The sequence below is a fragment of the Pristiophorus japonicus genome, chromosome 1, assembly GCF_044704955.1.
Source record: "Pristiophorus japonicus isolate sPriJap1 chromosome 1, sPriJap1.hap1, whole genome shotgun sequence".
In the NCBI taxonomy this organism is placed as follows: Eukaryota; Metazoa; Chordata; class Chondrichthyes; family Pristiophoridae; genus Pristiophorus; species Pristiophorus japonicus.
The window spans coordinates 89,948,854-89,976,707 of NC_091977.1; the positions used below are offsets into that span (position 1 = coordinate 89,948,854).

At 45.3% G+C, this 27,854-nt stretch overlaps 1 protein-coding gene across 1 annotated transcript in view; it reads left to right on the forward strand.

Annotated features, from left to right (window-relative positions):
• Positions 1 to 27,854, forward strand: part of LOC139227543 (A disintegrin and metalloproteinase with thrombospondin motifs 19-like) — a 768,564-nt gene that overhangs the window by 487,157 nt on the left and 253,553 nt on the right. Inside the window, exons 12-13 of the mRNA XM_070858408.1 lie at positions 12,827 to 12,972; positions 16,732 to 16,901. Of these exons, the coding sequence (XP_070714509.1) occupies positions 12,827 to 12,972; positions 16,732 to 16,901 (316 nt within the window). The remainder of the gene's footprint in view (positions 1 to 12,826; positions 12,973 to 16,731; positions 16,902 to 27,854) is intronic.

Consider the following 27,854-nt stretch of genomic DNA (forward strand, 5'->3'; position numbering starts at 1 on the left):
CGGGGAGGGAGGAGCATGAAAGGACTCATAGGAGGATGGAAGATTTTTGTTGGGCCAGGAGGAACATTCCTTCTCCTCCTAGCCGCACAAAAATAATTCTGAAAACTTACCTGTTCAATTTCTGGAGCAGCCTGCAGCAGTCCCTTTAAGAACTGTTGGTTAGGTCGCTGTACACCTAGTACCAATGGATGGAAATGTGTGACACATGCTTTGTCCATTGGTACCTGAAAATTGTGTTGGGGTCCGATGTATGTCATATCTTAATAACACACCTGCCTTAAACAGGCTGCCCATTTCCATGATCAGGTGTGGGAGCGGGAACGGCCCGATACGTTCAGTGCCATGATTTTCGGAGTGCTGCCATCCTGTCCTCTATCTTTTATATCTTGAAATCATACAGCACCGAAGGAGGTCATTTGGCCCATCATGCCTGTGCTGGCTCTTTAAAAAAGTTATCTAATTGTTCCACTCCCCTGCTCTTTCCCCATAGCTCAGGAGGGGCTGGGCTGGGCTGAACTGTGGAGGGGGCGGAGCGGGGTGGAAAGCTGGGCTCCGGGGTGGAGAGCTGGGCTGGGCTAGTGGGGGGGGGGGGCCTGGGCTCGAGTGGGGGCGGGGCTGGGCTGAGGAGTGGGTGGGGGAAGCTGGGCTCTGGGGTGGAGGTGAGGAGCTGGGCTGGGCTAGTGGGGGGGATGGGGGGGCCTGGGCTTGAGTGGGGGCGGGGCTGGGCTGAGCTGAAGGCTAAGCTCTAGTATTCTACCCTTCACCATCTGGCTATGTGACTTTTACCATTAATACCTTTGGTTAACAGAAATCTATCAATCTCAGATTTAAAATGAACAATTGACCCAGCATCAACTGCTGTTTGCAGAAAAGAGTTCCAAACTTCTCCCACCCATATCATGTAGAAGTGTTTCCTAACTTAACCCCTCTAATTTTTAGGCACTGTCTGCTTCCGAGATACCCCAATGAGCAGAAGTTGTTTCTCTCTCTCTCTACCCTATCAGAGTTCCCCTTAATATCTTGAAAACATCGATTAAATCACTCCTTAATCTTCTAAATTCCAGGGAATATAACCCTAGTTTGTGTAATCTCTCCTTGTAATTTAACCCTGGAATTTTAATTCCTCATGTTGCCCCTAGTTCTTTTGCCAATTGCCTTCAATCTATGCCCTCTTCTACACTATCCTCCTGAAGAAGTCAACTCTTGCTGAGGTAAGATTCCAATTATAACACTTTCCTACTCTCTGTTCTGAAATTAACAGAGAGTAGTAAATACACTGAGATCTTCATTTCTTCTGTGGCTCAGTAACACATTGAATGGTGTATTTACCCACTGAGTGATTCCAGGAGATTTTATTTATTACTCTGTGTACAGTGGGGTAAATTTTACAATTTAGTGTTGCATAATGGAGCCACATACCAGGAATTTAGATGCAGCAGCCACTATGCCCGATTTTCTGTTTGTTAAAAGATTGGAAAGAGAATCATCCAGCCTGCAAATTGGTTGTGCTGACTTTTGTGCCCAAATTCCCACTTTGTGCTCCCATTGCACTAAGCTTTGCACAGAAGCACTAAATCCTAAAATTTATCTCTGTGTTATATTCATACCCTTTCCATGTCAAATATCTATTTTTGTTTTATACACCACTTGGAATATTGCTGTTAAATAGCTGTTCTTTGTCATGAATGAAAACTACAAAGGTACAATATTGTGGCACATATAAGTTTAGATTTTCCTCCATGACAACGTTCCCATCAGACATGCATCAAGGTGGACATCTGCACACTGATGTGTCCTCACTCTGATTCCATGTTACTTCCTTTTTGGGGATAATTATCATATTTAGCGCAGGCTTCCAATGCTATTAAAACTTCGTTATTTGGAGCTTGCTTCCAGGTGGAGGTTAGGGCGCAGAAAGCCTGTGCTTAACTGGCTGTTTAAAGCAGCAGGCCATCAAAAAGTGGAAGTAACAACATACTGAGATAAAAGGAAACATGTCTGAGGTGGTGCAGCACAGTGCAGAACTTCAAAATTCACAGACTATTCTGTCGAAGCTTTATTGTCACAAATAAGGGAAGGGGGAAACAGTTGTTTGGGCACAAGGGAAGGAGGCCAACCAGATGAATGATGCAGGCTTGTGGAAGGGTGTGATCACTATCACCTCCATCAACCATTCCATGACATCTCAATGCTGGAAGCTATTCACCAGCCTAGCCAATATAAGAGGAGTCAGTGAGACCCGTGACAGTCCAATGTAAGAAGCATGTTTCATATTTGTAGCCATCCTGCCCTCACTATCTATAACGTACCACAAATGTCCACAAGGCGTGCTACAATTGGAAATATGACACCCTTCACACCCTCCACCTTCCCAGGCAAATCTTTAAGGAGGTAGAAAATGCAAAAAAAAAGTAAATGAGATTCTGGGTTTTGTGGCATTGAATGCAGAAGCACCAAGGTGACTTGGATTTGCACAAGACATTGGTTAGTTCTAGGTTCTAGGTTCATGTATTTTGTGCAGTTCTAGGGACACCATTACTGGAAGGATATCATATCCAAAGAAAGGATACTGCCAAGATTCACGAGAAAGATATCAAGAATGAGAGGTTACAGTAATAAATCTTGTTTGCACGCCCATGAAATTGGGCAATCCACAGGATATTAAGGCAGAAGGGCTGGGAAAGCCCTCTCTCACCTTATTTAAATGAATACATTTGGGCTTGCACCTATTACAGGCACAGACCCTTTTCAGCACCTCAGTGGAAACCCTGGGAATCTCAGGGTTATGTAAAGGGAGAGGTGCCCCAACATAACAGGTTTCTGCCTCTTTTTTTCCTGGCCTTTGCACCTGGGAAATAGGCATTCCTGGGGCCGAAGTTCAGGAAAGATGGCTGTGTTGCTCTATCTGCCATATATTTTAAGGAAATTCTCCAAGAAAAGTTCTGTTAAAACTTTGTAATACAGTAGCCACTTTAAGGTAATGATCCAAGAAGCATTAACGTAGCTATGCAAGTGGATCTGTTAATACTAACATTCAGCAGGCAATCTTCCTTGTTACTGGTGACAGACATATAAAACGTAAAAGAAAGACAGAAATAATTCTCATGTTAACCTCAGTCAGTTGAGATTGACTAAGGTAGAAATAAATCTTATTGCAGACAATAGCCAACAGCAGGACCTTCCTTGTCACCAGTTGACAGGAATGTCATTTCTACATGTACCTACAAGCTGGGCATTCTACTAAAGTATGTGGCTGATGTGTTACTGAAACCTAACAGATTATGGACAGGTTACCGCTTTCCTCAGGCAAATGGCTATTTCAAAAATTAAGTAAAGAAGTCAAATGAGCAGCACTCAAGAATATGCCCAGTCACCTCTGTAATAATGGCCAGTTGTGCATATGAGCTGCTGCATTACATTGCAAGTCTGAACAGGTGGTGCCCATTGCAGGTCTTTCACCTCTCCAAGAACCGTACAAAAGGTTCCAATGCTGCAAATCATATTCTAATCACATTTAGATGGAGTTCAACTGATTTGAGAAAAATTGAGTTGAAACTGAATGTCGGATCCCAATGAGATTTTTGAAGAACAAACACATGATAAATAAAATGTGTCCAATTTAATTTATGCTCCAAAAGCTAATTCTTATCACTGTATAAAACAATAGCATAGCCATCAAAATGACAGTCACATTTTGGCTCTGGAATCTGAAAACAAATGCGTGCCTTTACCAATAAGTAAATATTAACAGGGAACTACACCCCAACAAAACATGAGTCGCTAAATTCCCTTCCATAGAAATACTTTAATGTTTGATGCCTGTGACTATAAGTACACACTTTCTACTGCACATGATAAAAACAATAACCATTAAAAGAAAAAAAACTGTCATTCTACCTTTAGATTGACTTAAAGTTTGTTAGATTTGACAGTCAGCTCTGGATTTCCATTCCAGAAAAGGGATCAGGGAATCCCAACCAGTCAAGGCTCAGCAGACTCAGAGTAATCATAGCCTGCTGTGAGAGCATGGAGTTATGTTTTTTTGTTGAAGAAATTTCTGAGTAATTGACATTACTCATGCAGCAGGAAAACACTATCAATGGAATGGCACATGGAAATTGGGAGATTTTGGGGTTAATTTTGAAGTTTCACTGGTAGTATAAAATGGGCGTTATCTGCTCAGCCACCCATTAAACACCTCTCCAGATTTGTATTTCCATTGACTTCAAATTATCCCCTTTATGCTTGTTTGCATTCCACACTTCTAAGTCCAAGATCATGGTGTACAGGTAATGGTGATGCCAGTTAGACATAGTATAAGAACATAAGAAATAGGAGCAGAAGTAGGCCATACGGCCCCTTGAGCCTGCTCTGCCATTCACTAAGATCATGGCTGATCTGATCATGGACTCAGCTCCACTTCCCTGCCCATTCACCATAACCCCTTATTGTTTAAGAAACTATCTATTTCTGTCTTAAATTTATTCAATGTCCCAGCTTCCACAGCTGTCTGAGGCAGCGAATTCCACAGATTTACAACCCTCAGAGAAGAAATTTCTCCTCATCTCAGTTTTAAATGGGTGGCCCCTTATTCTAAGATCATGCCTTCTAGTTCTAATCTCCCCTATCACGGGAAACATCCTCTCTGCATCCACCCTGTCAAGTCCCCTCATAATCTTATACATTTCAATAAGATCACCTCTCATTCTTCTGAATTCCAATGAGTAGATGCCAACCTACTCAACCTTTCCTCATAAGTCAACCTCCTCATCCTCGGAATCAACCTTGTGAACCTTCTCTGAATTGCCTCCAAAGCAAGTATATCCTTTCGTAAATATGGAAACCAAAACTGCATTCAGTATTCCAGGTGTGGCCTCACCAATACACTGTATAGCTGTTGCAAGACTTCCCTGCTTTTATACTCCATCCCCTTTGCAATAAAGGCCAAGATTCCATTGGCCTTCCTGATCACTTGCTGTACCTGCATACTATCCTTTTCTGTTTCATGCACAAGTACCCTCTAGGTCTCTCTGTACTACAGCACTTTGCAATCTTTCTCTATTTAAATAATAACTTGCTCTTTGATTTTTTTCTGCCAAGTGCATGACCTCATAGTGCTCAAATCACTTTTGAAAGCTCGGGAGACTAAAATGTTACAATAGAACTGCCTTGCAGCTGTGCAGTTAAATATATACCATGTTTTTCTTACCTGTCAAAGAATGTTACAACCTAGCAAGGGTTTTATGTTCAGCAATAATAAATAATTTATATTTCAAGCTGTGTGCTGTAATTGATGCCATTGCCAGTTGCCCACTTAAAACACATGAGATAAATTATTAGCAGTTTATTTTTTATCTGTCAACTGTGCTTACTTTGCATGATTTATAAGCTGTTGAAATTATAGAGGTGAAGCACAGTTGGCAGCAGGTAAAGTGAATTGCATTGTATCATTGATCAAAGAACAATGCAACAAAAACCAATCACCGGTCAAATTCATTTTCAGTATCAGAGGAATGATGAACCAAAATACTGCACCATTTCTCAGTCTCTGAAACTGGGACCAAGCCACACAATAGGCACAATTCAATAAACCTTCCTTTCACTGTGAAGTAATTTAACTACAGCAGTGAGAGCAACAGTGTTACAGAGGAAATCTGCATTGAAATTAAACTATTTTAAACTTAATTTTCTTTTAAATTTGACTGTAAATCCAAATAGTGTGAATATAATGCAAAAGTGGATAATCACTGTCACTGTAATGGCATTGACCTTTGTAATGTATTTGCTTCGTGGGTTCTTTGCTTAAGAATTCATAGCAACACATTGCTATTAAGAACTAGTTGGTTTATTAACACAGGTATAACAATCAAACTACACATTACCAGTTCATCCATTAGGCTCACAACTGCATGCCTCATCATGGATTGACCCAGACTCAACTGATTGGTGTGGCATTGACCTGGAGATGGTGGCATTGTTCCTGGGGATGGTGGCATTGGCCTGGGGATGGCAGCATTGGCCTGGGGATTCAGACAGGAATGATTGGCAATTCCAATTTTTGGAGTTGGTTTACACATATAATTGTGTTACTGCATGTGGAAAGTCTTTACACGCCTGATGACTTCGAAAAAAATCACAAACAAGCAATATGGAGATGTGAGTCATAGCAACAGCCATGGAAACTAGTTGATTAACTTGTTTTAGAGTTTAATGGTATATCTGTGTTTATCTTAAGAATCTAGGCTCCAGAGAGTAATAGATTTCTTGAGTAGAGTCTACATGTGTCTCAAGTACAAATAAATCCGTCACACATGTCCAAATGTCTGAAATTTCCCCCCAAAACAATGCAAAAACAGTATTTTTTCCGAATATCTGTTCTCCTTGTCACCTTGAATCTTTGTACTTCTATGTATACTTGTACTGAATGTACTGTTCCAGTGTGCAGTGCCACTAGTGGATTAGCTGTCAAGAGGTTGAATGTTCTATTTTTTACACTACTAATACCTGGGCAGATAGGGAAAGAAAGGTGGGAAGAAATTTGCTACCAGCCTGCCACCTGATGCTACTCCTGGTATTTCCCATCAGAAATAACATTGGGCACGTACATATAACCACCCTGATATAGATGGGCATGTTATAATTAAATGTGAATGATGACAATCCATGATCCAACATTATTTGCTCCTTAGCAACTTTGGATACAAGGCATGTAGGTGCATTCCTGGCATCCAGTATGACAAAATGGGAATTTAACAAAATTTAAAAATTCACAATCTTTAGCTGGCATTGCCAGCCATACGATACAGTGGCAAGTTGCCACAGCAATGGCAGCCCCCCTCCCACTTGAGGTAAGTAACCCAGTGATAGGTTAATGGCTCCTGCCCCTATCAAAATTAAGATAATTACCCTGATCATTGGAAATCAGCCAGACATGGGGAGAGCCGAAGTCTTGCCCTGCAATTAGGACAATTAAAAAAGAAAATCTTTCTCGATTTGTTTAACCGGAGAAGTAGTTAGATAATTGACTTCAGTACCCAACGTATATAAAAATAAAAAGATTAAAGACTTGCTTGAACTCAAAGCCCAAAACAATCAAACATATCCTGATATTCTATTTGTAAATAATTTTTTAATATTGTAAATAGTAAGAGCCCCTCTAGAACGGCGCAGTCCCGACCTGGACGCCCGTTTTTCGCGCCACAAAGTGCGCCTAAAAAAAACTTCCAGATTCTCTGGCTCCCTGCAGGTCGTTTGCAGCTCAGCGCGGCGCAGCACGAGCTGTAGGGGGCGGAGCCAGGTCCCTGCACTGAAAACAGTGCCGGGACCTCTGCACATGCGTGCTACAGTGGGCGCACATGTGCAGTAGCTCCAGGCACCCAAAACTGTGTGGGAGGGGCCCGAAGCACGCAGCTCCTAGCCCTGGCCGAATGGCCTCACTGGGGCTGTGTGCATAAGGCTGCCTCCCACGCCCAGCTCCTGCTTCCTCCCGACACCGACCCGACCTGACTTGACTCCCGCTCCCACCTCCCCCCCCCCAACCAGACCGCCCCCCCCCCACCGACCCGACCTCCGCTTCCCCCGCTCCCGACCTTCCCCCCCCCCCCCTCCCCGACCGACCTCCGCTCCCGACCGATCTCCCCCCCCCCCGACTGATCTCTGCTCTCCAGCGCCCCAACCCGCGCTCCCCCCGATCCGCGCTCCGGACCCCGGACCCGACGCCACCTACCTGTCAATCCGGTAAGTCTAAGTTCGAAGTCTTGGGCCCGGCCCGTTCAGCCTCCCTCTCCTTTCTTTCTCTCTCTCTCTCTCTCTCTCCCTTCTCTCTCTCTCTCTCTCTCTTCCCTCCTTCTCTCCCCCCTTCCCCTCCCTCCCATCTCTTACCCCCTCCCTCCCTTCTCTCACCCCCCTCCTCCCTCCCTTCTCTCCCCCCCTCCCTTCCCCTCCCTCCCTTCTCTCCCCCCCCCTCTCCTCCCTCCTCCTACCTCTCCTCCCCCCCTCCCCTCCCTCCTTTCTCACCCCCTCTCCTCTCCCTCCCTTCTTACCCCCCTCTCCTCCCTCCCTTCTCACCCCCCCTCCCCTTCCTCCCTTGTCACCCCCCACCCCCTCTTCCCCCCCACCCCGTCTCTCCCACTACACCCCCTCTCCCCCATTCCACCACCCCTCCTCCCCCTCCCCTCCATCCCTCGCTGTCAGAAACACAGACACTGACAGACAGAGAGTGAGAGAGACACACACAAGCAGACAGAGAGATAGAGACACTAACAGAGACACACTGGGGGGGGGGGGCATTCCAGCACGCTGTTGGAGGACTCCCGGTGCTGCAGTCAGTAAGTAGAAAATGTTTTATTTATTGATTTTTTTTAAATTTATTTTTTCTTAATTTTTTTGATTGATTTATTGGTTGATTTATTGATGTATTTATCATTTATTATTGATGATGACTCTTTTTGTAAAATTGAAGTGTTTAATGTTTGTAAACTTCCCTTTAAACCCTCCCTCCCCCCATTCCCTATGCCTGATTTGTAACCTACGCCTGATTTTCTAAAGTGTAGACAAGGTTTTTTCCAGCGTACAAAAATCTTCACTTACTCCATTCTAAGTTAGTTTGGAGTAAGTTTTCACTGACAAAACTTTGAAAACAGACGTAAGTGGCCAGACACGCCCCCTTTTGAAAACAAAATTCTGTTCCAAAGTGAAACTGTTCTAACTGACTAGAACTGGAGCAAACTAAATGCCAAGAATTTGAATTTCTAAGATACTCCGTTCTACACCAGTTGATCCAAAAAGAAACTGAGGCCGAAACTTGGGCCCATGGAATGCAGAGTCAGGACAAGTAACAGAATGAACAAAAAGCAGAGAGAATGGGTAAAAGGCAGAAGGTGGGAAGTGGTGTTCCACAAGGCTTAGTGCTGGGACCACTATTGTTCATAATTTATATAAACTATTTCGACTTTGGAATCAAAAACACAGTTTCTAAATTTGCGGACAACACCAAATTTTGGGAGATAACCAATGCTGAGGAGGACTGCAACAAATTACAAGGAGACAATAATAAACTTGCAGAATGGGCATATAATTGGCAAATGAAATTCAACACAGATAAATGTGAGGTATTACATTTTGGTAAGAAAAATAGGGAGGTCACATATTACTTGGAAAATAAGAATCTAAATGGGGTAGAGGAGCAAAGGGATCACAGAGTACAAATACACAAATCACTGAAAGTATCGACACAGGCCATAAAAAAGCAAACCAACATTAGCATTTATCTCTAGTGGGATAGAATTGAAAAGTAGTGAAGTTATGCTAAACTTGTATCGAACTTTGGTTAGACCACACTTGGAGTACTGTGTGCAATTCTGGTTGCCATATTATAAAAAAGATATATAGGCACTGGAGAAGGTACAGAGAAGATTTACAAGGATGATACCAGAAAAGGATGTACAGGCTGGGTCTCTTTTCTCTTGAAAAGAGAAGGCTGAGGGATGACCTAATAGAGGTCTTTAAAATCATGAAAGGTTTTGATAGAGTAGATACAGAGAGATAGGGCTGGAATTTCATCAGCCTTCCGGCGCGTTTTTCGGCGGTATTTCCTCGTTTTGGGTAGAAAACCATCTGGTGGGAATTTCATCGAAGTGTTCTGCTGGCGGTTTTGAAATACTATTGGGGAGCGGACCGCCAGCGTGCAACACTAGAAAAACTGCTTCCGCTTGAGTTTGGTGGTAGCAGTGATCCGTAGTTGGGGGAAAAAAACACGAAGGAGAAAGCAGTCGGAGCAGCTCTAGGCCCAACTCGTAGCCTCAGACTAAATTTGCCGAGGATCGCGTTTTCCGCCGAGAATCCACGTACAACGCCAATTTTTCCAGGCGGATTTGTTTTCCATTTTTTGATTAATTTTCCGTCGTTCTTAATAGCAGAATCACCGGGCAGTAAACCGGTGCTGCCATTTTTTGATCGAACTCCAGCCCAGTGTATCCAACTGTGGAGAAGAGCATAACTAGAGGCCATCAATATAAGATAGTCATCAAGAAATCCAACAGGGAATTCAGAAGAAACTTCTTTACCAAAAGAGTGGTGTGAATGTGGAACTCGCTGTAGATGCATTAAAGGGGAGGCTAGACAAGCATATGAGGCAGAAGGGAATAGAGGGTGATGCGGATAGGATTAGGTGAGGAAAGACGGGAAGAGGCTCGAGTGGAGCATAAATGCCGGCATGGACTGGTTGAGCCGAATGGCCTGTTTCTACGCTGTGTATCCTATGTAATCCTATGTAATTACTAGTGTAGACATAATACAATCACATTGGTGATTTACTAAAATTGTTGTGGAAGTAGCAGCTATTTGTAACTAGCTTTGAGTTTCATTGTATTCAATTATGGTCATATGCAACTTTGACATTATGAGCAATGAGCTATGAAATTTTGTAACCCCTAACAAAGCATGTGATACATTGTTAATATCACAATTAAACTGTTATAATAGTGTGCAAATAAATCAGCATTCAGTTGCACCTAAGTGATGATTGATCATTGTCAGTTGTAAATTGAAAGGATATTCACTTTTAAGCTTTATCCTTCAGTTAGTCAGTTTATTTTCAATTTGACTTTTTTGTCTTATTTTAAGTGATTAAACTCTTCACACCTGCTTATTATATATCTCCCCAACCTTTACAGAGTCCTTTACTTTAAATCTACCTCTTTGACCAAGCTTGCCCTAATGACTCCTCTTTGGCTCAGTGTTAATTTTTGTCTGATTATGTTCCTGTGAAGCATCTTAGGATCTTAAAGAGGCTATATAAATACAAGTTGTTCTTGGCTGCCAGGCTGCTGGCCTGGCCGAAACCCTCCCTGGTGGCCCGTTGGACCTAACTTAAAAGTATGCAGAGCTCGCAGCGGCCCTCCCCTTTAACTGAAGGGAGAGAGCGGCGCTGATGACTGGTCGGGGCAGCTGACCCGCTGCAAGGACACTTCCGCCCCATAGCTGCCACGACATCCGCCCCAACCCAAAAAAACCATCCACGTGACGAATATCAACACAGTCTCTGCAGGAACCCACTTTAAAAAATGCCCCATTTCGGGCGGTGGGCCATGTCGACCCGGTGTCTCTAGGCTGTTGCTTGAATAAGTAGCAAGCTGTGAAGTTGGTGAGGACATGACAGCAGTTATGGATCTGGACACAGCAGGACTTTTGTCACTGAAATTTCTAGGTGGTCATCAATATGGCCAGGCTCTTCCTCCATTCACCCCTATGATGTCATAAACAGAAGAGCTTAATTAGCTGTGCACACTGTGGATTTTCCCTTGAAAACGTAATGGCTTAAGTATAAAGGCATTGCAGTACTTTCAGAAGGCACGTAAAACTGACACTACCATCTCCCACAGCCTCTCCAATGTGTCTGCCTATTATTTACAGAGCCTGCTCTTCATGCAAACTCAGGATTTTCAGTAGGTGTTCTTCCCTTATTTACATTTCTTTGGTACTGGTTATGCACGACCTTCCCTATGCAGGGAGAAAACACAATGTTAAAGGATTGGGAGTGGCATGGAAACTTATTTTCCCCATATGAGTGTATGCATGCATGATGATAAGATCCATAGATGCATCAGCTGTCCTTCAAAACAAACAGAACCCCTTATTGCAGGCAGTGAGAGTTCAGAGAGTGTTTGTGAGTTAACAGGGTGTTTCACTGTTTCTGGAGACTCCCCATTACATAACTCAATTTCCCTATACCTAGGTAATACAGAAAAAGTATGAGGTAAGGAACTAAATGAAGCTTCTTACCAGAATGTAGATAGAGAACAGTGCCTTGACTTACCTTGGCCATCCTTATGAGGTTACTGAACCTCTTCCCGCTCTGTGCGGCAGTTCTTGGAATGGTGGTGGTTGCACTGGCTCAATCAGCAACTTCCCTCCATTGGGGTTGAACCACCTTCTTACAGAGTTTCCTGCCCTGAGATCACTGGAGTTGTTCCATTCCAGCCCTTATTACAGCCAATAACATATCCACAGATGCATCTGAGAATCTAGGAATCCTTCCTGCTGCGGACTCCCTGAGGCTACTGCCCCTTCAAACATTCTTCTACTTGTGGCTCGTGCTCTCCAAAAGGACAGCGCTCAAATTCCCTCCCTTCCATTAGTGGTAAACCACTGCGAAGCAAAAGTATTACTGCTAATTCACCTTGCATAAATAATTAGGGCCGCTGCAGGCAAACATGATGGGTTAGCAGCCATGTTACATGGGTAGGCAGATGTCCTACCCTACCGCTAACCTGCCAACAGAAAGAAAATCCAACTGATGTTGTCTTTTTCTTCAGCATATTACCTTTCCAAGTAGCTTCTCCTTTCATCTCTAATTCCTTCATTCTTGGCTATGCTCTTACTTCAATCCTTTTGCAACTTATTACAACTCGAGGAAGGCAGCACAAAGGTACCAATGAGATAGATCATGATAAAAGAAAGAAAAAGTTGCATTTATATAGTGCCATTCACGACCTCAGTACACCCATAGCATTTTAGAGCCAATGAAGTACTTTCGAAGTATAGTCACTGTTGTAATATAGGAATTTGAATTAGAGGGAGAAACTGATATTACTTTTTAAAAAATAACAGTTTCCTTTACTTTTCATATCACTATAAGATATACATAATTTCCTCAAGCAAGTAGTTGAGTGATATTTTCTATCCCTTTTAATTACTACAGTAGGAATTTACAATTGATAATGAAAATCTGCCTTTATCAGTAATTTCCTTAGGTGAATTTTCATGTAATTTGATCACTATGCATGTTGCAAGTAATAATAATTAAGGTAATCTCTTTCCCTTGCAGTGGTGTAAGGTTGGTGAATGTGTTAGTAAAACACCTCTTCCTGACTACATAGATGGAGAATGGAGTATCTGGAGCACATGGAGTACTTGTAGTAGAACATGTGATATTGGAGTACACTTCCGCCAGCGCAAATGTGATAATCCCAGGTAAGTCAGCTCAACTATCTTAACTATTTTTTAGTCCATATTGCTTAATAATCCCTTGCTTGAAATGCTTGAATAAGACATGAGGATAGCATTTCTAAAATGCCCTAGTCTACTTACCCTCCAGAAATCTGCCTGGGCTCCACTGTGTCCGATTTCAATGTGTTATTCTAAGCAGCAATATGTACCAAATGATGTTGCACTAATGGAAGCCTGTCTCCTGAAATCCAGCACCTGTTCATCTTGTCAATGGGCATCCTCTTGGCCTCCAACTGCCTTTGGTCATCATCCGTATGTTGCAATCACTAGTAATCTTCTCTATAGAACCATACAAGTATAAGCACAGAAGAAAGCCATTCGACCCATTGTGCCTTTACCGGCTTTTTGTTGCCTGCTCCAAATGTAGCCAGATAATCAAAGCACTGTCAGTTATTGGAAGATAAAAATATTATCTAAAATGTATATTAACTTTCTAACAGGATTTTAACTACTTGTCAGCAGCAAAGCCATTGGAAATGTATTAATATAATCCATTCCACTTATACTGAATGTAGTTTGTCAAACAATTGGGTAAATCAATCTGGCTAGACTATATCAAGCACTATCAGGCCCTGCTCTCTTCTGCAAAAGCTGTTCACTACTCCAAGCTTCTTTTCTCCACTACCAACCATACTTTTAACCCCTCACCACTGCATCTTCTAACCTCACCTCCAACAACAAGTGCCAGGATTTCGCTTTCACTAAGATTCAGACAATCCGTTCAGCTGCCTCTGCCACATCCCTCCCTTCATCTTGCCCACCAAGCCAAGGTCCCCCCGCCCTAGCCCTGAACTCACATCTTTCTCTCCTATCTTCCCTCATTCTCTCTCCGAGCTCATCTTAGTCATGAGACGCACCTCCTGCTCTCTTGACCCTATTTCAACTAAACTGCTGGCCACTTAACTTCCCTTCCTTGAGCCCATGCTAGATGATATAAACAGTTCCCTCTCATAAGATACTGTCTCCCTACTTTTCAAATTTGCCGTCACTATCCCCCTCCTCTAAAAACCTACCCTTGACCCCTTTGTCCTTGCAAAATACTGCCCCACTTCAAACCTCCCTTCCATCTCCAAAGTCCTTGTATATGTAGTCGCCTTTCAAATCCATGTTCACCTTTCCTGCAACTCCATGTTTGAACCTATCCAATCAGGTTTCCGCCCCAGTACATCACTGAAACGACCCTAATCAAAATCACAAATGATATCCTCTGTGACTGCGATCATGATGCACTATCCCTCCTCATCCTTCTCGACTTCTCTGCCGTCTTTGACATGGTTGACTACACCATCCTGACATGCAGTCCTGCATGAGCTGCAATTTCTTCCATTGGAAACATTGGAAGACCGCAGCCATTGTCTTCAGCCCCACCACAAACTCTGTTCATTTGCTGCCGATTCCTTCCCCCTACCTGCACCACTGTCTCAGGCTGAACCAGATTGTTTGCAACCTCAACATCCTATTTGACCCACAGTTGAGCTTCCAACCCATATCCTCTCCATCAAAACACTGTTACTCCCATCTTTGCCCCATCTCAAATCATTTTCTGTTGAGTACCCTCATCCATACTAATGCTCATCCAAAACTCTGCTGCTAATATTCTAACCTGCATCAAGGCCCACTCATCCTTCACACTTGTGCTTATTGACCTACATTGTCTCCCGATCCACCAACACCTCAATTTTAAAACTCTGATCCTGTCTTCAAATCTGTCTATGGTCGCACCCTTCCCTATCTCTGTAACTTGCTACAGCCCAAAAACCCTTGGCCTTAAGCTCTGAAAATCGCTCTCCAAACCTTTCCATCTCTCTACCTCCCTCTTCTTGAAGATCCTTCTTAAAACCTAACTCTTTGAACAAGCTTTTACTCACCTGTCCTAATATGTCCTTCTTTGACTCTGTTAATTTTTGTCTGATTACTGTAAATGCCTTTAAAGATTTGGAAAGTCAGTTTATAGGTAGTCATTGACACTCCCTTCCCTGGTTAGAAAAGATATTGGTGTCACCAGATAAATCAAGTCAACCTGGAACTGTCCATAGAAGTGGCTGCAGCACACAACAAAAACATGCATTCTAATGAATACTGTCACAATAAAACTTTTACATTACAAAATAGTGGAGCTCTGTGCAGGCATATCTGCACCCAAGTGAGCATTACACTTTAATGTTAGGGGACAACTCACATTAAAAACTTCTAAAAATAAAATTTATAAAGTTCGTTTGGGAATATTTTAAATATGACTTCATGTCAGATGCAGTTATACCAAACAGAATGATACTACCATCTGGTTGTGGACTCACACCTCTTGCTGAAATGAGCTTTGGGTACGTCATACTTGAATTATACTCTGTAGCTTGTGTCAATGCAAAAGCAAAATGGCTTCACATCAGCACAAAGTATGTAGTATAACTAGCCTAATAATCAATTTTGAAATGACTTTATTTCTTATCCATTGTGTCATTCTGAAGTAGTTTCATTTTTGGATGACTACATACTAGAAACCAATATTTTTTTAACGTAAGTAAACAAAAACTGCTTTCCATATATAATGGTTTCGGTATGAATCGTTGCCTAAGATGCGATTGCTGGAAAGTCTTTTCACAGTCTTTTTGAGCAACTTTACTTTGACCATTAACTAGGATACCTTTCGATTGACAAATTGCAGAGATTTTGTATAAGGAAGTACCTTTTCTCCAAAGTCATTAAATGTGATAAACTGTCAGTGAAGTGAATAGATGATCTGCTAATATAGAGAATGACAAGGATAATATCAGAACTGAGAGGCTATAACTATTGAGAAAGATTTAACAGGCTTGGGCTCTTTTCTCTGGAAAAGAAAAGGCTGAGGGATAGAAGAGAGGAAAGTGCAAGAAATCCCAGAAGAGCCATGTGTCATTGCCACTGCAGTTGGATCATGTGGATCAGTAATGTATTTTGCAAATAAACTAAAAGGGTTGTCAAAAACTTTCATGGAGATGGTGCCGCTTTGTGGTGTTTTAGTCTTTGCTCTGTAGATACTACCTTTATCATCAGAAAACATACTGGATCCAAAACTCCTTGGATCTGCTACACTAGCATAAGTTCAGTAGAGCAGAAATCTCTAGGACCAATTTGTTTCACCCACCTTCCACTCCTGCTTACTCTTCCCAAGGGCAGGTGGTAAGACCTGACGACAGCGGGGTGTGTGGGGCCTTAAAGTCATGGCAGCATGCAATCCACGCTGACTTCTGGCCACATGCTTTTTTAACATACACATTTTGGCCAGTCAGCGAGGGGCTGATTGACATGCAAAAATCGGAATCTGATTTTGTCATTTAGACTTTGACGTCATTTTAACGTAATGTTGTACATTTTGCTCCTAGTGACCAGCTCGCCAGCAAGATCTAACATGTAGCAACTGATCGTAGAGAATGCAGGTGCAGCATAAAATGCACAGTACTCTTAAAGCTGCAACACCCCACACTTTATTCCTGGTGTTCAGATTGCTGGCTACAAAGGAGATGGGAGCTGCGGGAAATCAGTTGGGGAAATCCCTCCCGCAAGCTTGGCCTCCTTGCTCTGTCAAGGGCCTTCTATGGAGCAGACAGAAGTTCCATCCACCCCAGATCCCAGTGAAAAGTTGCAACAACTCCTCTTCTGTGTTGAAATTGGGCCTCAAGCCTTGAGGTCTAACTCAATCGAACTGTGCATCTCAACAGAGATTTTGCTTATTTTGTTTCCATCCAGGCCTGGTCCTGAAGGCAAGGATTGTCAGGGTTCCCGTGTACAGTACAGGATATGCAAGAATCCTCCCTGTTCCACAGGAGTGCCAAGTTTCCGAGACTTGCAGTGCCAATCATTCAACAGGCCATCATACCAAAAGCATTCCTTACAGTGGTATGCCATCACTGATGAAGGTAATTATGTTTCTTAAGATCCCTGTTATGTTTGCATATTTCAAACAGCTGAATCCATGAGCCCCCATTGATCAGTTTCGTGAATTGGCAGAAGTTTTATGTTTCCATTCTGCTGTTGCATATTATGATCACAGATGATTATAAATGACTCAATAAATGTGTATCCCAGATAAGTTGATAAGGTAATGAATTCACCATCTGGTACAACATGCATCCTATCACTCTGTGGCAAAGCATGCAAATGCACCGATGTATGACACCAGTGATGTCCAAGATTAAATGCACAAGCCAAATGTGGCCCGCGAGTGTCTTTGATCTGGACCACAAAACTCCTAACAGTTCCCTTCTTCTTTCCGCTAAGCCAACTTCAGTGCTTTCAAGCTGTTTAAAGTTGCCAAGCCTGGAGGACTGGAAAAGCCTGCTTCTTGCTTGGTGGATTTTGAACAATCTCAACACAGAAGAGGCATCATTGAAATTTTCCATTGGGGCTTTACTAATCTTCCAGACCGAACAATTTTAAAGAGCTGCAACATTCTCTCCCAGTCCTTATGCTGCTTTAGTGGCCCCAGCCAGATGTGCACGCAGAGAAAATGTTCTTCGATAATATTCTTGAAGGTAATTGAATCTTTCCAAAGATATATTGTGATTTAATCAGTGCAGAGAGATGCAGAAGACAGAGGGAGGGATGCAGAGGAGAGAGATGCATCGAGAAGATATAGGAGAAGATTAGAGAGAGAAAGAGGTCCAAGAGGATAGAAAGGAATGGAAAACTGGAGGGCGGGGGCAATAGGAATGCTAGCAAAAAACAAGAAGAGGAGAGCAAAAGAAGCAGGCTTTGGTTATGGGAAGATGAGAGAAAAGAAGGATGGAGCTTGTATGGGGATCTTGCTTTCAAGTAAAGGGTGGGCTTGTTTTATTATGAAAGGAGCTTGCATTTTTGTGTATGGGGCTTGCATTATTGTGTAATTCCACTCACTGGATTTGATATGTTTATCCAGTCCGCAGCTTCAAACAGTTGAGCATCACTGTACTACTCTAGTAAACAACATCTCAGATTTATTTGTGTGTTCATCAGTGCCAGGAAAGGCAATCTTAATCAATTAGTGGTTTTCAGGTCCAACATAATAGATATTAGTGTCAACAATTTAAATGTTATAGAAAATGTAATATAATTAAATGCACCAAAGCATGTTATTATATTAAAAGCAAAGACTGAGACTGCTGCACATTGAGCATTCCTAGCTGGTCCAGTGTGGCATTTCTACATCGAATGTTCTGAATATTCTAATAACCTCCAAGATTAATATAAACCATATAGTACAAGATGAAGTAGAAATAATTTATAAAGAAATCCAGATGATGGTATAATTCAGACCATGTTACGCTGGATGTTTGACCCAATGAAAAATCAGGATATCAGTCATAGATATTTTGAAACAATGCATTTAAAGGGGTATCATTTTGTGAAAAAATATTGGGCAAATTTCCCTGAATACATGAGCCTCGAAATTCACTGTCCCAGGAAGGACCGTTACTGCCTGTTTGCTGCGGCCATTTGTCAAAATCGAATGGCCGTCGTTTTGGGCTCAACTGGCCGCCCTGGGGCCACTGCCGACTCTCGTGGTGGTGTGGGGCTTGTGACAATAGTGACGGGCTAAAAGTGCCGCTCCGCCCCCGGACCCATTTTCAGCATGAAAAAGCCGGCCCTTCAGCTGACGATGCCCCCGCCAGCTTTTAGAGCCGGTGCAAAGTGGCAGAGATCTCGGAGCCGTGGGAGCAGAGAGAGACAAGAAGATAAGATCCAAACCTGAGAATGTTCAGCACAGAAGCCACACTCAAGGGGGGAGAGGGAGAGGGAGAGGGAAAGGGAAAGCGAGAGGGTGAGAGGGAGGGAGAGAGAGAGAGAAAGAGAAAGAATGGAGCAAAAGAGAAAGGAGAAAGAGATAGAAGTGAAGAAAGGGAATGAGAAACAGAATGAGAAAATTTGATTGGGAAAGCGAAATAGAGAAAGAGAAAGGGGGCGGGGGGAAACTATAGAGAGAGCAAGAAATAGGGATTCCCGAGATTCTCAGAGAGAAAACTGAAATCTCAATCCAGGTGCTCAGACTGGAAACGTTGCCCCAGCTCAGCATTCCGAGTGGTAACAAATGGGAATCTGTTCCACCTCCTCCGCCTCCAGGCTAGATCCAAGGTTGTCCCATCCTCTGTCATTGAATTACAGTATGCAGACGACACTTGCGTCTGTGCACACTCGGAGGCCAAACTCCAAGCCATCGTCAACACCTTCACCGAGGCATACAAAAGCTTGGGCCTTACACTAAACATCCATAAGACAAAGATCCTCCACCAACCTGACCCTGCCACACAGCACTGGCCCCCGTTATCAAAATCCACGGTGAGGCCTCAGACAATGTGGACCATTTTCCATACCTCGGGAGCCTACTATCAGCAAGGGCAGACATCGATGATGACGCCCAACACTGTCTTCAGTGTACCAGCACAACCTTCGGTCGCCTGAGGAAGAGAGTTTTTGAAGACCAGGACCGCAAATCCGGCACCAAGTTTATGGTCTACATAAACCCTCCTGCAGACCCTCCTGTATGGCTCAGAAATGTGGACTATTTCCAGCTGACACCTCAAAACACTGGAGAAATACCACCAATGCTGCCTCCGCAAGATCCTGCAAATCCATTGGGAGGACTGATGCACCAACGTCAGTGTTCTCGCTCAGGCCAACAACCCAGCATCGAAGCATTGACCATGCTCGATCAGCTCCGCTGGGCGGGCCACACCTGACATAAGACTCCCAAAGCAAGCACTCTTCTCGGAGCCTCGACATAGCAAGCAAGCCCCAGGTGGGCGAAGGAAATGCTTCAAGGACACCCTCAAAGCCTCCTCGATAAAGTGCAACATCCCCACCAACACCTGGGAATCCCTGGTCCAAGACCAGCCAAAGTGAAGGAAGAGCATTCGGGAGAGTGCTGAGCACCTCGAGTCTCATCGTCGAGAGCATACAGAAACCAAGCACAGACAGCGGAAGGCGCATGTGACAAAGCAGGCTCCCCACCCACTCTTTCCTTCAACCACGATCTGCCCCACCGGTGACAGAGACTGTAGGTCCCACATTGGACTGTCCAGCCTCCTGAGAACTCACTTTTAAAGTGGAAGCAACTCATCCTCGACTTCGAGGGGCTGCCTATGATGACCTTACACATGCCTAACAGGTGACTTCACCTCAGTGTCTCCCCTGTGGCTGCCTCATGGGTCTGGGAAGGCTGCTGTGTTCCCTGTGTGGAAGCTTCAAGGACACCTTCGAGCAGCTTTGGGCCTGGAAGGGCCGGCTGGAGACTGGTGAACACCCTCATGGGAGGGTTGAGTCTGACTTGGCTCAGGCGAGGACATGTATGGAGGCATTGGCGGAGTGACAGGTCTGGGGCCAGGAATGCTGTGAGCCAGAGGGAGCGCATCATCCATATCCTGTCCCGAGGGGCCTGAATAACTCACCAGGGGCAGCACAATACCACCAACACCAATCTGAGGGAGCTCAGGTCGGTGCTGTTGCGCCACACCGGAAGGTCCCCAGTGGCCCGTGGAGGACCCAGCCGCGGAAGCAACACTGAGGTCTCGGGGCAGCATTCAGCTGAGACTGCATGCGAGCAGCCACAGTCTAAAAGCCATGATATATGACAGCACTTAGGGCCCAAGTTTCGTGCCGCGCCTAGAACGGCGCAGTCCCAACCTGGACGCCCGTTTTTCGCGCCCGAAAGTGCACCTAAAATAAACCTGCTCATTTTCCGGCTCCCTGCAGGTGGTTTGGAGCTCGGCGCAGCGCAGCACGAGCTGTGGGGGGGCGGAGCCAGGTCCCTGCGCTGAAATCAGTGCCGGGACCTCTGCACAGGCGCGCTACAATGGGCGCGCACGTGCAGTAGCTCCAGACGCCCGAAACTGTGTGGGAGGGGCCCAAAGCACGCAGCCCCTACACCAGGCCGAATGGGCTCACTGGGGCTGTGAGGATCAGGCTGCACCGCCCTCATCCAGCTCCTGCGCTGGCTCCAGCTGGCTCTCTCAACCCCTCACCCCCCCTCCCGCTTCGACCCCCCCCCCCCCCCCCCACCCAACTCCCGCTCCGGACCACCCCCTCCCCGCCAGCTCCCGCTCCGACGACCCCCCAAGCTCCCGCTCCGATGACCACCCCCCCCCCCCCCAGCTCCCGCTCCCCCCGGCCACCTACCTTTAACTCCTTCGGCGGAGCCCGCCCGCCCGCCCGGCTTCTTCACGTCAGCCGGGCCCGTTCACCCTCCCTCCCTCTCCCCTTCCCTCCCTCCCTCTCCCCTTCCCTCTCTCTCCTCTCCCCTTCCCTCCCTCCCTTCCCTCCCTCTCCTCTCCCCCTCCCTCTCCTCTCCCCCTCCCTCTCCTCTCCCCCTCCCTCCCTCCTCCTCCCTCTCCCTCCCTCCCTCTCCCCTCCCTCCCTCTCCTCTCCCTCCCTCTCCTCTCCCTCTCCCCCCTCTTCCTTCCCACCTCTCCCTCTCCTCTCCCCCCTCCTCCCCCCCCTCCTCGCTGTCAGAAACACATAGACACTGACAGACAGAGAGAGACACTGACACTGACAGATAGAGAGTGAGAGAGAGACACACAGACAGAGGGAGAGAGACACACTGGGGGGGGCCCCATCCCAGCACGCTGTTGGAGGGCTCCTGGTGCTGCAGTCGGGAGTAGAAAAAAAATTATTTACTGATTTTTTAATTTTTGTAATTTTTTATTAATTTTTTTTGATTGATTTATTGATGTATTTGTCATTTATTATTGATGATGGCTCTTTATATGTAAAACTGAAGTGTTTAATGTTTGTAAACTTCACTTTAAACCACCCCCCCCCCCATTCCCTACGCCTGATTTGTAACCTATGCCTGATTTTCTAAGTGTAGGCAAGGTTTTTCTGAGCATACAAAAATCTACACTTACTCCATTCTAAGTTAGTTTGGAGTAAGTTTTCACTGCCTAAACTTTCAAAACGGGCTTAAGTGGCCGGACACGCCCCCTTTTGAAAAAAAATCTGTTCCAAACTGAAACTGTTCTAACTGACGAGAACTGGAGCAAACTAAATGCCGAGAATTGCAATTTCTAAGATACTCCATTCTAAACCAGTTGCTCCAAAAAAACAGGAGCAACTCAGGCCGAAACTTGGGCCCTTTGACACTCCGTCAACTCTTGCAGAGCCGTGGCCATCCTCTCCAAAGCAGCACCGATACGCTCGTTCCCTCGCGCCTGTGCTGCAATGGCAGCTGCCACATCACCCTCAGGGTGAATGTCCCGTGGGAATAACGTCCCCAATTAAGACTGCAACCTTTCAGGTTTGAAGGGCTAATAAGACTGGAACACTTTCTTGTGGTCAAAAATCTGAATTTGGATCCAATGGCCACTGCAAACTTTGCAGTGCTAATCAGGGAAAAAAAGTCTTAACACCACCAGCTTTCTGGCTGCACTGAATTTCGGCCCCATGATGTGATGACTTAAATCTTATTAAATGCATTATTCCATCACATGCTCAACATAACCATCAGCCTTCTTCTGCAGCCTCATCTAAGTGCTCTGCAGTAAAACTCATTTGCAACCTTGCCCTCCGAGGAGCTGGCACCTGCGGTACCCTTGCCCCCTGCCCTGGCTGCAGGCCACTTGTGGCCACTGTCTCACCACATGCAATCCTGTGTCTAAGCTATCCTCTCTACATGAAGTGTCAGTTTCTGAGCTGGTGGCTGCGAGCGTGAAATCAAGTGATAGTGCTGTGTCTTCATCGTCACTGCCGTCTTCCTGTTCCATTTATTGCTCTTCCACTACTGACTAGCTTGGTTTCAGATCTTGGTTATCTGAAAGGAGCAATGCATATGGGTAGGGTTGCAGTGCAGGGGAGGTGAAATTAAGAGATGCATGCTTTTAAATCAAAAGACATTGTGGGATGGAGGAGGATTAGGTATGAGGATACAGTCATCCTTGATGGTTTCAGCCCCGCCGCTGACCATGACCTCACCAATGGCTAGTCCAATGATGGCAACCACCATCTCCTCCATCGGGGTAAGGTGATGCAGCTGTTTCTGTCCCCTGCCGGTTCACTCTTGCTGCCTCCAGTTATGCACCAACTTGTCCTGCAAGAGAGAGGAACGTGTGTTCGGGAGTGTGGTGCAATGTTTTGGGTTGATATGCCTGTCATAGTTGAATAGCTGGCAGTGTGTGCAAGCTGTGAGATGTGATACTTGCAGCAGTGCTAAGTGTGTAAGGGTGAGGTGAAGCTATGATTGTGAGATATGAGTCCAGTTTGATAGAGGTGTTTGGTAGGTGAGTGACTGCAATCATAATTTGATGAAATTATTTGTGCACATTACCTGGGAAAATACAAGAGAAACTAAAATAAACTAATGAAGAGCATCAGCTGACGTACATGCAGTATCCACTTGTTACAGAAAATGCAAGCCCCCAGCTGCTCAAATACACGAAAGACACTGGTTGGAAAGTACTATTTGATAAAATTAAAATCCTGTAAAATAGAAAATTAGAAATGGCCATTAAGAAACTGGAACCCAACTACAGCTGACTCATATGTTCCATTTATACGGCCTCCCAGTACAAGTGGACCTAAACTAACTCCTGCTATGTTCCAAATCCAACCAAAGTTCTGCAGGCCACAGATGACAGCTCTGGTAGAGCCCAGATCGCATTGTTTGTGTTGTCAAGAATGATTTTAAGTGCACTGGAAATTGGAAACATTGTGATATGTGATGGACAGTGCAAACTGGGCAGCGGTAAACTAAACAAAGCATATTCCAGAAAACATGGGTGAATGCTTTATTACACAAACAGCACATCGATTGTTTCAGTCCTGCGCCACCGATTGATGTTCTAGACCTTTTCCCATGTTGTACTGTTAAATGTGGACGGAGGAATTTATAACAAAAAGTAAAATTAAGGACAGATTGTATGACTTTAAAATGGGAACTGAATTACATCTACACACTTGGCTCATTTATCCTCACTTTCTAAACCTATTTCACCTGATTTAACTCCCGAGAGTAATTTTTTTATCTTCACAACGAGCCATAATCTGGAGGAGCAGATCACCCACCCATTGTCGAACCTGTCCGATTTTCATTCCATTGAAGGCATGTGAACTTTGAAAGCAAATAAATCCTCTTTGAGGGCAACACATGGGAGTGAAGGGTATAAAGAAAGCATGTAGGGTATGAAATGATACAGTGAACTCCGTACTGTGAGCCAGTGACTCGGTGTAACCTGATCGGCTTCGCTGGGCAGGCCACGTAGTACGCATGCCAGATACGAGACTCCCTAAGCAAATGCTTTATGCGGAGATCCTTCATGGTAAACGAGCCAAAGGAGGACAGTGGAAACGTTATAAGGACACCCTCAAAGCCTCCCTGGTAAAGTGCGACATCGCCACTGACACCTGGGAGACCCTGGCCGCAGACCGCCCGAGGTGGAGAAAGTCCATCCGGGAGAGCGTTGAGCTCTTTGAGTCTCAACACACGGAGCATGAAGAAACCAGGTGCAGGCAGCGGAAGGAGCGCGCGGCAAACCAGCCCTACCGACCCCTTCCCCCGACGAATGTCTGTCCCATCTGTAACAGGGTCTGTGGCTCTCGTATCTGACTGTTCAGCCCTCAAAGAACTCACTTTGGGAATGGAAGCAAGTCCTCCTCGATTCCGAGCGACTGCCTATAATGATGATGGTGATGTAACCTGGTCAGTCTTTAATGGCTTCCAGAAGTGAAGATACAAAGGTGAAGTTCAGGTTATATACTGGGCCCAGCACGAGTGTACCTATGACCCTAGGACCTCTGACAGTAGTGCCCCCTGGTGGTGGGCAGACCTTATGTACATACATTGCATTATTTCCCCCCCCCAGTTCTTGGCACAAGTCCATATTACAAGTCCAGACGGTTTGGAGCCCTTCGCTCCCTGGTTGACCGTCTCAGTGCTTTCCGAGTCTCTCACGACTTGGGGCTGGGCGTTGACCACAGTGGGTTCTTCTGATGGCTGGACATGAGTTGGTTGGTCGTCTAAGCTCGCGGTGTCTTCTTCCAACTGTTCCGGTTCATCAGTGTGTCTTAGCTTGATTTGATCAATGTGTTTCCTATACATCTGCCCATTCTTGAGCTGAACCATATACACCCGGTTACCCTCCTTATCCGTAACATTGCCTGGGAGCCACTTGGGCCCTTGAACATGGTTAAGTACGTACACTGGGTCATTTACAGATATGTCGTGTGACACTGCGGCGCGGTCGTGATACCATTGCTGGTGTTGGCATCGGGTTTTGACATGATCTTTAAGGTCAGGATGGACTAGAGAGAGCCTGGTTTTGAGGCCTCTCTTCATCAATAGTTCTGCAGGCGGGACCCCGGTGAGTATTTGTGGCCTTGTCCTGTAACTGAGCAGTATGCGTGACAGGCGTGTCTGCAAGGCACCGTGAGGTCCGCGTTTCAGGCTCTGCTTGATGGTTTGAACTGCCCGCTCCGCTTGACCATTGGACGCGGGTTTGAACGGGGCTGACCTCACGTGTTTTATGCTGTTGTGTTTCATGAACTCTTGAAACTCCAGGCTCGTGAAACACGGTCTGTTGTCGCTGACAACGATGTCTGGCAGACCATGTGTGGCAAACATGGCTCTCAGGTTCTCACTGGTGGCAGTGGAAGTGCTGGATGACATGATCATACATTCTATCCATTTGGAGTATGCATCCACCACTCACAAAAAACATTTTACCGAGGAAGGGGCCTGCAAAGTCGATGTGGATTCTAGTCCACGGTTTGGATGGCCATGACCACAAACTGAGCGGCGCTTCCTTTGGGGCATTACTTAACTGCATGCAAGTGCTGCACTGATGCACGTATGACTGTAAGTCTGAGTCAATGCCAGGCCACCAAACATGGAACCTGGCGATGGCCTTCATCATGACAATATCGGGATGCGTACAATGTAACTCCTGTACAAATCTCGCCCTGCTACAACACGATTAACAGTCGGACTGGATGGAAAGCTTATCTTTGCGATGGCTGTACGGTTTGGTCTCATTGTCCATTTCCTTGGGGATGGTCGACCAGTCCCCATTAAGAACACAACATTTTACAACTGATAGGGTCAGATCCTGGCTGGTCCAGGTCTTAATTTGTTAAGAAGTGACAGGCGATCCTTCACACTCAAAGGCATCCATGACCATGAATAGCTCTGCGGTAATTGGTGTTTCCACCTCCGGTGTGGGCAACGGTAACCGGCTCAATGCATCAGCGCAGTTGTCTATGTCGAATGACATAATCATAGGCAGATAATATCAGCGCCCATCTCTGGATGTGGGACGACGCGTTGGTATTGATACTTTTATGTTCCGAGAACAATGATATAAGCGACTTGTGACCAGTTTCCAGCTCGAAGCGAAGCCCAAACCGGTACTGGTGCATTCTTTTACCCCATAAACACATGCTAAAGCCTCTTTCTCTACCATGCCATAGGCTCTTTCCGCCTTGGACAGGCTTCGAGACGCGTATGCAACTGGTTGTAGTTTGCCTGACTCATTGACTTGCCGAAGTTCGCAGCCGACCCCATAGGGTGACGTATCACAGGTCAAAACTAGACGCTTGCATGGGTCATACAGTACCAGTAGCTTGTGGGAACACAACAGATTTCTCGCCTTCTCAAAGACTCTATCTTCAAATTCACCTCACACCCAGTCGTCTCCTTTCCTGAGCAGCTTGTGCAAAGGCTCTAACACTGTGCTCAATTTAGTTAAGAAGTTATCGAAGTAGATGAGAAGACCCAGGAATGAATGCAGCTCTGTCACATTCTGGGGCCTGAGCGCATTTTTGATGGCCTCTGTTTTCGCGTCTGTAGGCTTGATTCTGTCTGCAGCAATCTTTCGTCCAAGAAATTCGGCCTCTGGTGCCATGAAAACACACTTTTAGCCTGAGTCCCATTTTGTCCAGATGACGCAGAACCTCTTCCAGATTGTGCAGGTGCTCGGCGGTGTCAAAAGCTGTTGTCTTGGAATACCTTGGTCCTGGGGACAGATTTCAATAGGCTCTCCATGTTTCTCTGAAATATGGCTGCCGCCAAACGAATGCCAACAGGGCACCTGTTGTAATTAAACAGTCCTTTGTGCGTGTTTATGCACGTAAGTTTCTTTGATGATTCAACCAGTTCCTGTATCCTGTAGGCCAATGTTAGATCCAATTTGGTGAATGATTTTCCCCCGGCTAGCGTTGTAAACAGGTAATCAGCTTTTGGTAGCGGGTACTGATCTTGTTTCGAAACTTGACCTTGTAGTCTCCACAAATTCTGACTGTGCCATCACTCTTTAACACCGGAACAATGGGGCTGGCCCATTCATTAAATTCGACCGTTGAAATTACCCCCTCGCGTTGTAGCCTGTCCAATTTGAGCTCGACCTTTTCTCTCATCATGTGCGGGACCGCCCTGGCTTTGTGATGGATGGGCCTTGCGTCTGGGCCGAGGTGAATCTGCACCTTGTCTCCCTTGAAGCTGCCAATTCCTGGTTCAAACAATGAGGGAAATTTGCTCAGCACTTGAGCACACAAATCATCATCCGCTGATGACAAAGCTTTGATATCATACCATTTCCATTTTATTTTCTCGAGCCAACTCCTGCCGAATAACGATGGGCCATTGCACGGGATAATCCATAACGGTAGATAATGAACCGCTCCCTCGTATGACACTCTTACTGCTGCACTACAGATCACTGGTATGAGCTCTTTGGTGCAGGTACGCAACTTCGCATTTATCGGACTCAGCTTGGGTCTCTCTGCCTTGGTCTCCCACAGCTTTCCAAAAGTCCTCTGGCTCATTATCAATTGACTCGCACCCGTGTCTAATTCCATAGATACCGGCACGCCGTTTAATTTTACCTCCATCATTATCGTTTGGCTCTTTG